General features: G+C 34.4%; 2 protein-coding genes across 2 annotated transcripts; one reads left to right on the top strand and one right to left on the bottom strand.

Moving 5' to 3' along the window:
* Window positions 1-1759: 1759 nt before the first annotated feature.
* Window positions 1760-2444, top strand: LOC128983282 (dynein axonemal light chain 1-like). The gene has a single exon (XM_054402521.1). The coding sequence runs from the start codon at window positions 1760-1762 to the stop codon at window positions 2315-2317; it is 558 nt and encodes a 185-aa protein (XP_054258496.1). The 3' UTR covers window positions 2318-2444.
* Window positions 2445-3433: 989 nt separating this feature from the next.
* Window positions 3434-10582, bottom strand: LOC128983511 (uncharacterized). Its single transcript, XM_054402810.1, has 6 exons — window positions 10466-10582; window positions 8201-8278; window positions 6447-6597; window positions 6053-6210; window positions 5112-5264; window positions 3434-3600 (listed from the first exon to the last, which is right to left on the bottom strand). Exons 1-6 carry the CDS (start codon window positions 10536-10538, stop codon window positions 3440-3442), a joined length of 774 nt encoding a protein of 257 aa, XP_054258785.1. The 5' UTR covers window positions 10539-10582; the 3' UTR covers window positions 3434-3439.
* Window positions 10583-11036: the final 454 nt, after the last annotated feature.

Here is an 11036-nt window from a genome sequence, read left to right as displayed (position 1 = left end):
AATGGGTTGGTGTTGTCGGTTACTTGCACAGGCTGAAATGAAATCACACTTCTCAAATGGGTGTTTTGCTAGCCTAATGGTTAACGTCTCGGACTTCGGTGCGGGAGGGACGGGTTCAATCCCCGACACATCCACAAAACTTTAATGGGTTTGGACCGCTTTTCCTTAAAAGTGTTTAACTTCTTTACTTCATTACAAAAATACCACTGGCTTAGATACGAGCAGAAAAAAAATTCGAGGATTTCGTGCAGCTGGTCATTTTCTGGTGTATGGGACGGAATATGCAAGATCTGAAGCATAGGTCTAACGTGCAATATTTAAAATCAATCATTTAAATGTTTAATGAAACTCAATGATTAAAGATTATCAAAGAATCTAAATTTTAAAATGTATTTTTTTTCTATGTTTTAGTCTACTTAGCCAAGGAAAAAGAATATTACGTCTTTTTAAAATGTGAATTTCATGTCCGGTTACGCAGAGTAGCGATGCTCCGGTGCTGTCGACCAAATAGCAAAATTGTTTGAGTGTTTAACAGTTTAGATTGTGCCAGTGATGACAAATGGCGTGTTGTATCAAGACCCCACTAGAAAAACGTTGTATGTAAATGTAACAGTAAAAAATACCCGAAATTTTTTACTGTAGTAGTAAAATAATATCATTTTATCTAATAAAACGATACCGCGAACAAAACATACACCGCATATACAAATTCCTTCATTCTAAAGTATCTGTTTTCAGAATTAGCACGAAGGTGGAAAATAGTATATTTCGTACCTAGGGCCGAAAATGAGGTTTTGCCGGCTCGAGATAGTTTTTAAGTTCGAGACGAAGTCGAGAACTTAAATCGATCGAGAGCCGCAAAACCATTTCGGTCCGTGGTACGAACGCTATTTTTCACCACACTATACCCTATTACCACTATTCACCACAATAATAATGCACACTGATAGTCAACACAACTACAACTTTAAGGTTATGTGAAGAAATAATTTGAGGAATCAGCAAAAATAAAAATATATAGTTGCTAGGCAACGGTGACAATAACACAATTCTATTGAAATGCTATGGATTTTGATTATGTATTTAAAATGCATTCATGTTTTAAGTAAGTAAGCGGACAGCTGATTTTGCGGCCCCGGCCTGTAAAAACCTGCTCGGTCCCCAAATTATGGACAGCTGGCATCGCCAGCAAAACGTAACTTTCGGCCACCAATTAACGTATGTAATACAGCCAAAAACATGATAGTGTGGTGAAAATATATTTTCCTTCCACCACGGCGAGTGTGTTTATAAACATAAGTTTACTCCCTAGTTTTTGATTATTGAAAGCTGGATCCAGCTCTCTTTGACCATTAAAAAAAATACATTGTTCTGACAGAGAGTGATTTCAATTATTACAAACCACTTTATTCATTGGGGATTTTCATTCCAAACTCATTTTATCCATTCATATTTGAGTGCACCTTATAATCTCGCTTATCACAGTTGAGCCATCATCCCATAATTGTCATAAAAATAAATACAAAAATAGTATTTTCCCATTTAGTCTAAGATATATATATATACAATAACTTATGCTAATAAAAAATATATATGCTATATGTACAATAGCATTAAACGATTGTATAGGCATTGAACATGGATTGTGTCAATTTGTTTACTCGTCACCAAGGAAACGAAAACAAATCAGATGTGACTCTACATAACCACCCTCACTTCTTACGGCTTCTTCTAAGTTTTGTCATAATCTATCTATGCAATGGCCAAACCAACTACTATTAAAGATGCTATAAAAAAATTCGAGGATAAATTCAAAGTAAACGCGGCTGACTCTAAAGAAGTTGCCCTTCAGTTCCAGTGGTTACCGATAGAAAAGATGGACAATTCACTCGGCCAGTTGGTGAAGTGCGAAAAGCTGTCTTTGTCAACAAACATGATTGAAAAAATTGCTGGCCTCGGAGGCTTGAGGAATTTAAAAGTGCTATCTCTAGGAAGGAATTATATAAAAGCGTTTTCCGGACTGGAACCTGTTGGGGAGACCTTGGAAGAGTTGTGGATATCGTACAACTTGATAGAGAAGATGAAAGGTGTCGGTGTGTTGAGGAAGTTGAAGGTGCTGTATATGTCGAACAATCTGGTCAAAGATTGGGCAGAGTTTAATAAGCTGCAAGAGTGTCCAGCTTTGATAGACTTGCTGTTTGTTGGCAACCCACTCTGTGACACTGGCGACGAGGGGACGTTCCGCGCAGAGGCCATCAAAAGACTACCTAACCTTAAAAAACTTGACGGCGAACCGGTTATAACTGAAATTGTGTGAGTTTAGACGAAAGCTAAACAGTAGATTACCGTACTGCACTAATATGTTTATGAATTGTTAAAATAATAGTGAGATCTTAAATAACGGATCAAATGTTTTTGTAGTGTTTCTGAAATTAAATATCGTTGTGCACATGATACGATAGCTTTCCTACACTTGTTTTTTTTTAATAGACGTAAAGAATCATAATATTGTTGAACATCAAGTTTTCGTTTTAAAATAAGTTTGACTTTTAAAGTAAACAGGTAACTTGATGTGTCATAAGTTAATGATGCGACATTTGAATCAAATATAACAATGTTTGCATTATTAATTAACAATAGTTATTCCTATAATTGTTTAAATTGACCAATTTAAGGACGTAAGATAGTAGCATAGATAAAACGAGGAGTATGTTTTATCTATGATGGACGTCTTAATAGTAGCCTACCAGTACCAGTATCTAAAGTAAAAGAGATTAATTGAATGATAACATAATCAAAGTTATGGTTAGATAATTAGCATAACGATAACGGCCCTTTGTTGTTTACCAATTCCGCTAAATTAACTATCGTAAATCAATTGTTTGTTGCCTATTCTTTTCATAAAGTTCTGGCAGTTATTTGTATAGACCTGCATTGTATAAGAATACAGTACGTTATTTTAAACTATTATTTATAAAATATACCTTATAAGAATCATATATGGTTCATTTAAAAACTTGGTACAGTTTACAGTATACGATATAGCGATATGATAATTGATAAGAACGCTGTTGATATGATTGATGAAATATTCATAAACTCGTAATATTGTCCCCACAAGTATTATTGTCAGAACATAGGGGTTCGAAACGTTGCGGAGAATTTTGATGGTAGGCCTACAGTATTGGCTTTGACTTTGGATACCATAACTTTAGCGAATTTCCTATGTAAGGAATAAGCATTACCTTCCGTAGGTCTTATTTTAGAGATATTTTAACTAACTTCCCTATCCAAAAAAGAGCAGGAATAGTTTTAATAATTTTTAATTGGATCGCACTAGAGACGAGAGGTGTCTCATAGGCATAAATAATTAATTATGTTTCAAGTTGGGGTTTGAAAGATTGAAACACACACACAATTATAATATAAATAAGCTTTATTATTTCCCCTCTACATAACCGATCGGCACTAATACTTCTTGCTTTAAATAGCTGCTGATGAACTTCTTGCCAAGCTTTTCAATTGTGGATTTGAAGGCGGGGAAAACTTCATTGTAAAATATCTCCCAGAAAGAGTTGATCATTGTAATCACGCTTTTACCTGTACCACAAAATACAATCTTTTAGATTATATCTTTTTGGAATTTAACCAGTTGAATTAAATCCGTAATTAAATTTTACCATAAAGCTTTTGAGAGGGGTGTTTAGTATTACATCCCAATGAGATGACTTTAATATTTGTAATTCAAATAACAAAATGGTTCTTTAACACCACTGACTTTAACCAGAGGCATAGACTAACCAACACAAGGGAGTATATGTTTTATGCCAGAGGGTTACGTGTGTTCAATGTTGGTAACGTTTAGAGTGCACTGACGTTGCCTACATGTTTCTCGAATCGCGGTCTTCTGGTAACGACCGTGTCAAAATCAACGAATCACTACCCCCACTCTCCGACGTTTCGGCCTTGATATCGGCACCATCCTAATGGCGACATGACTCCGCACAGATGACAAATCAACTTCAGTCAATACGTCAGAGAGTGGGGGTAGTTGTTCATTGATTTTAACACGGTCGGTACCAGAAGACCACGGTTCTAGACTGGGTGACCGTGGAAGCTTATCCAGGAATATTAAATGTTTCTCTTTCCATTTAGAGTAGATTTTACGCTTTAAGTTTTACTTGTTATAATACCAGAGAAAAAGTGACTAATCACTTATATTTATATCCTTTTGCTGGGTTAACATAACAAAATACTAGCTGTTCCCACGTGGCATTTTGCGGTTCAATTTAAAATAATAAAACTCCTAATAAATACAAACATTTTGAATTTTTAATTTAAAAGTTAAATTAGTGACTACACGATTAGTGATTGCAGACCGATAGCCGACATTAAACTTATCATTTGAGATTTTTATATCTATCTATATTTTGTGTTTAGCCAGAGTATACCCCTCTTTTTATTTCTACAAACTGGTACAACAAAGTCCTGAGGAGCATGGGTGGGATCATAATTATCCTCGAGGGCATGGGAATGATACTCTTTAATGTTCATAGAAGCATCTAAAGAATATCAAAGTGTCCTCCTTCCTGTAAATCTAAGGTTTCGAATTGTAGGACCTTTAAAATAGATAAAAGGAGTAAGACACTTTTACATATTCTACAACATGATTAAAATCTACTACATGAACTCTTAAAGTTAATTCGGGAAACAGTTGGTTTAAACAAAATAACTCAGTGTGTCCAGCATATTCACACTCAAGTGAAATCAAACTACTATATTCTTCTTTGGACGATAGGAAGTCTATAGCTACAGTGACCAACAATAAATTCCTTATATAGATCCCAATTGGCACAAACACTATTTTACAACATTCTGCCTTAGGTCATAATGTCTGAATTGTTTTAATAAATAGGATGTTAAATGTCAAGAAACAAAATGTAGACAGCATAATTCCATCTACATAAACTGTACGGAACTAACTTTAACAAAAAATGTCTTCAGTTTCAGTTTAGCTTATTCTACAGGAGGCTGATCACTCTATAAGGGAGTGCAGTATGTTTAATCTATGATATACCATAGATTGCACATACTCCATTGAATATACTTACTAAGCTTTGGATCGTTCTTTATTACATCGCTAGCCTCTAACTGGAAATGCCCAACTTCTGGCTGTTCAACTGTCAGAATGTCCAGAACAGGTTGATAAGTGGCGCCTTTTTTTACTAGTTTTCCTCGGGCAAATAATTTTACTTTCACGTTTCCTGAAAACATACTCTTCATATTTCAATAATGTACTAAAATGGTTTGTTCATAAGTTTTATGTTGAAATTATATTCTTTTAGTGCCATGCAATTAAATACACTAAATTTACAAATTGTTAAATGAGCAGAGTACTCGGCCAAAGGTACGATGATAAATAGGCCTACAACAGCAATTTATGTAAAATTACGAAAGTTGATCAGTTTAAGCTGCACAGTTGCCTAAAGGTTCCTTTTTTGTTAATATTCTATTACTTATTAGCAGCCTTAATATTCTATTACTGTGTCTAAGGAACATGTCGGCCTTAGTCAGTAACAAGACTACAAGATCGCGCCACTCATCCTACACTCATCTCCATTCATACTTGGCATAAAATAGCTTACATTCGTATGGTCGCCATTTCAGAATAAAGTATTAGAGTGAATTAAATATAAGTGCCATTTCAAAATAAGTTAATTAATGTAGCCTATAACACATGTATTATACTATCTTATTTTTATTCTCACATCGTTTGATTATATTACACATCATTTACCTCTTTGCACATCAACTCTCTAATTTTGTTTCCATTGGCATTGGGTTCTTTCTACACTTGTTCTGTTCATTTTGCGTTGACGATCTTAGAACAAGAAATTTTGTATCAATCTCAATTATGCACTTTCTTACAGCCAAAACAGCAACGATTCTGTTTAAATTACCTTTAACAGGTACTGTAAAGATACTTAAGATTACACCTTAAATGAGGTAATGTAATCTTTGTTAGAACTCTATGGCTATATGGTGTTCTTACTCAGAGTAACTTTGTAGCTCCCGGCGTCTGCTAAAGTGTATCCCATAGCCTTCAAGCTTGATTTCTCGAAATTTCCTTCTAGAGTTAGAGAAGGATGGAATGTGTGGACCGCTAGAACTATTTGTTTCTTATCTTGACTTTCCTTCCCGACGTTGGTCCTATATGAGAAATATACTCCTGTGATTATGAAAAAGATCGGATATGTGGAATCTTGACTATCAACAATACCATATAAGCCTACATATTTTACAAATGCATTTCTTAAGTAGACAATCTATGGCTTCGTTACATCAAAACGTATAGCCTATAACTCTGCACTAAGACAATGCTTGTACCCAAAAGCAAGGAAAACCAACTATCCTCTCAAATAAAATAACAAATATAAAGTACTTACTGGAATTTTGAAATTTTCGTATTAGCCAATCCTTTGAGGACGACATGTTTAACGTCTATTTTGCCCTTGGCCATTGCAGAATTAAACTTCAGTCTCATACTTGGTGCCTCAAACGGATCGAGTGGAGGGATCTTCGCCTCAGGAATACCCTCTTAAAATAAATACACAATAGGAAATATTTATTTTGTTTGAGCAAGGAGATACACTTAAAATACTATATTACAGTACCAATTTATGATAGGTAAGAAATATAATCGTTCTGTCATGTACCTATAGTGTAATAGTTTTGTTTCTGAAAGACGTGTTTTTAGGTGAGGTGCTATATTTATTCACTACCTAACATTATTGTGGGCTACACTCACTTTTATTTTTGCCAGCATGTCCAGGACATAACTGTACATCCTTTTTTTTTGTCAGTCGTGATAAGGCGTTCGACCCTCGTGCGGGATAACAAAATAGTATTTTTCAACCCTGAGGAAGTGGGAAGTTTTTTAAGTTCCACGAAACGTTGGACTTTTGATGCCATATGGACGATTTCGTGTTGTGTGTGTGTGTGCTTTGACAAGTCCTGAACATCACTGACAAAAATAAAGGTGAGTGAAGCCGGGCGCACTGATTTCGAGCACGAAACCCCAAAAAATGGTGAAATTTTCCACCACAATAATCTTCGTGAATGTAGTTTTTGAACTTTCTTGACTTTCGGGAATAGAATAGGGTTCTTCTTATTTGAATTATTACAAATGCTTTGTAAACAACAATGCAAAATGCATATCAGCTGTTCGACAATTAAGTAAAGAAAACATAGATACCAAATAATGTACTAATTTTGCCTTTAAACAGTATTTCTCGATATTTGAAATTTTGGTTGCGTTAAAAACACCCTTTACAAGTGGAATACAAAACTTCTACCACTGAAGTGTGACTAAATGCCCCTAACTGGTACTTTCAAAGTTTTACGGCATGTAAAGTAGAATAATGAGAAAAAAAATTATTCCTTTACCCTCAGTGTGAAAAAAGTTATTTATTAACTGGGTAAAAAAGTGATTTACGTGAGGTCGCTTACCACATTTATTTGTTATTTGAATTTTGAACAAAAAAAACTTCTTCATTTTGATCATTGAATACGACGATTTAACCACATCTTACAATTTCTCTAAAATATTGATTGGCTAATAATCTAAAGCTGTTTTTTAGGCACGACAAAAATGTTTCACCTCTGAGACTGGTCCTTGTTTTATTTATTTAATTATTTTTGTAACGAAAAGGAGACCATGAGTACAAACAGGGTATGTATACACTGTTTTGCATACGAGGCCACTTTTTTGCATACGAGTTTATTGAAGAACTAAAATATAGTAAATCAACAAAAATAAATAAATTTTTGTGTTTGCGCGTTTATTTTAAGGTACAGAACAAAGATGAAAGATATATATATATATATATATATATATATATTATCGCATGGTTAATATATTGACCTACGCCCAACCACCAATGTGTTTGAGCATAGCCCTAAAAGGCCGGTGACAAAAGAGGCAACACTGCATCAGTCCCGGCCTGCCGAAACAGCTGTTCTACTAATTAATTAATAATGGAGCGTCTGCGCAATGTTTATCTTTAAATGGTGTTATTACCATGGCATAGGTCGGCCGGTGCGACGTTGCCACACCAACGCCGCGGCCTTGTAGAGGAGACGTTGAGAGTTACAACAATTGTATTAGAGTAAAAAAAGTTGTAACTTGTAACAAACTTACGTTTTGCCAGATGTGGAATGTTCCTTCGAAGATACTTAATGAAGCAGTTGTCAAATTCAGCGTTGTAATCACATTTTACTGCAAAACAACAATTAAAGAATTGTTAGGAAAAGGCCAGGACTACAATACAGAGTGTCCACAAAAGATCTGAAACATTTTAAAAAGGCAAATACTGATAGCAAATAAAAGACCATGTTTAGTGTTTTATACAGTGTGTAAATTAAGTATGGAAACAAATCTGTATTTTTAAAACCGAAATAGATAGAAATATTCTATTTGTGGCAATAATAGTTAACAAAGATTCCGCAATTTTTCACATGAAAAATATTTTTTTACCCCCCTAACAGGGTAGGTGGTAGGGGGTGACTTATTTTTTTCAAATAGCAACCCCTATTGAGTTACCCCTCATTTTGAAGGGTTTGTCAAAAGAAACACAATGACGCAAATCCGAGGTGAATATCTCACTCCTAGCCCAAATGGCGAATATTCCAAAATGGGTTTTTTTTTACAAAAATTAAATTTTTCATTACCCACCATTTAGGCTAGGGGTGAAATATCTACCTCGGGTTTGCGTCATTCTTTTTCTTTTAACAAACCCTTCAAAATGAGGGGTCACTCAATAGGGGTTGTTGTTGAAAAAAATAAGTCACTCCCACCCCCTACCCTGTTAAAGGGGTTGAAAAAATATTGTTAATTAAAAAAATTGCGGAACCTATTTCAACAATCAATTCCACAAACAGAATATTTCTATCTATTTCGGTTTTAAAAATACAGATTTCCTTCCATTATTTGTGAAATTGGTGATTTTCACGTACAATAAATCAAATTTTGGAATATTCGCCATTTGGGCTAGGAGTGAGATATTCACCTCGGATTTGCGTCATTGTGTTTCTTTTGACAAACCCTTCAAAATGAGGGGTAACTCAATAGGGGTTGCTATTTGAAAAAAATAAGTCACCCCCTACCACCTACCCTGTTAGGGGGGTAAAAAAATATTTTTCATGTGAAAAATTGCGGAATCTTTGTTAACTATTATTGCCACAAATAGAATATTTCTATCTATTTCGGTTTTAAAAATACAGATTTGTTTCCATACTTAATTTACACACTGTATATGTATTAAAAGCTAAAATTCTCAATTTTTTCATAAACTTAGTATAACTCGATATGAGCACCATTGGTGGCCCGGCATAAATCTAAGCTAAATTTAACATCTTTCCAAGCTTTGGTCAGTACAGTAGGTCTTTCAGGGGATATAAAATGTGACATTTATTGTGACATGTCAGAGGAGTACGTTTTCCTACAGTTGGATGACGTTGAGATGGAGAATGACCCAGTCTATTTTCAACAGGATGCAACGCCAGCACACTACAGTTTGCGTGTGCGAGAAGCTATAGATACTCGATACTCGTTTCTACGATCGGTGGGTTGGTAGGAAGGGCCCATCCAATGGCCTCCTAGTATTCCAGATATGACTTTTCTGGACTTTTACCTTTGGGAGGCAGTAAAGAATTATGCCTACTCGGTGCGGATTCGGGATCTGAATCACCTCAGATAGAGAATAGTGCATGTTGGTGCAACATCCCCTGAAGTACTCACCAAACCCTAGGAAGGGGTCAAATTTCGCTTAAATTTATGCAGGGCCACTAATGGTGCTCATATCAAGTTATACTAAGTTTCTAATAAAAATTGAGAATTTTAGCTTCAATTACATATATAAAACATTAAACATAGTTCCTTATTTGGTGTCAGTATTTGCTTTTAAAATGATTCAGTTCTTTTGTGGACACCCTGTATAATATTCAAGCAAATTACTGGACAAAACTAATTTAAGCCAGATGGAATATAATCTTTTTAATTTGTATTTTACGCGAGAACCTGATGTGTTACTAATTTATGTAACTTTAAATTACTAGACCATAATAAAATTGTAAAAAGAGATTAAGAATGTTCCAAAATCTTTAAGAAAGAGACGATAATTTAATGCCCCTAAATAACAAGCAGAGTAGGCCTATGTATATTAAATTGACTTAATAATATATTCACTCCGCTATAAAAAAAAACTTAAAAATATTTAGTGTCAGCTCTAAATTAAATTAAGAAGACAAATACTGTATACTACGTAATTATATACATTTTGTGAAAAATTCATAGCTGATGAGTATCTAGCTTAACTTTTAATTCCTCAGAAATAACCATAACACATAATTTAAAGCAAAATAATATATCAAATTAAAAAAAAAACAATTCAGAAAAATCTATTACTAGGTGGAAGTTTGGCCACGGAGTTGCTCGCCAAAAACAAAACTGAAACAACACAACTCAAAACTGCAAACATTGCAGATAAATGAACTGACAAAGAATCATGTATAATCTATCTATCCTAACTTTTATACCAACTCATTATCTTCAACATAATGGCTTTTACGGAACATAAATTGTGTTAATAGGAGCTCATTTTAAGTACCTACACTCTTTATCAAACTCAGCAGAAGATATTTTGACATTGTGTCTTCTACATTACGTAAACGTATTGTAAATATGGTTTGGGTTTTGTAGAAAAAAAAATAGAAACGTGTAAAGTTGTTATTGATATTGGAATAGGCAAGGGCGTTTTCACATTTTAAAAGCCTAAGTTGTCATTCTTGAAAACGAAGCTCTTGTGCGTATTATGTGTTTACTATGAACAGCTGTTTTAGTATGCAATTTATTATTCGTCTTTTTAAGTAAACAAAATCTTTTCTTCGTGAGAAATACTTTGGGATTTTCATTTCCTGTGGGGTAAAGTCCGAGGACTTTTATTAGAGGAATTGGTAAAAGGGGCGTCTCCCCAAAA

Source organism: Macrosteles quadrilineatus, unplaced genomic scaffold (genome assembly GCF_028750875.1).
Source record: "Macrosteles quadrilineatus isolate MER2022 unplaced genomic scaffold, UCM_ALF_1.0 Scaffold_1__1_contigs__length_201487025, whole genome shotgun sequence".
In the NCBI taxonomy this organism is placed as follows: domain Eukaryota; kingdom Metazoa; phylum Arthropoda; class Insecta; order Hemiptera; family Cicadellidae; genus Macrosteles; species Macrosteles quadrilineatus.
The sequence above is the reverse complement of the archived record's forward strand: the minus strand, read 5'-3'. Positions and strand labels throughout refer to the sequence as shown.

Coding starts and splice junctions, on each gene's coding strand:
- LOC128983282 (XM_054402521.1), top strand. CDS start 1,760: ATGGCCAAACCAACTACTATTAAAGATGCTATAAAAAAATTCGAGGAT.
- LOC128983511 (XM_054402810.1), bottom strand. CDS start 10,538: ATGTTTGCAGTTTTGAGTTGTGTTGTTTCAGTTTTGTTTTTGGCGAGC. Junction 8,279..10,465: donor CGTGGCCAAACTTCCACCTA/GTAATAGATTTT, acceptor GTTGTTTTGCAG/TAAAATGTGATTACAACGCT. Junction 6,211..6,446: donor ACGAAAATTTCAAAATTCCA/GTAAGTACTTTA, acceptor TTTCTCATATAG/GACCAACGTCGGGAAGGAAA.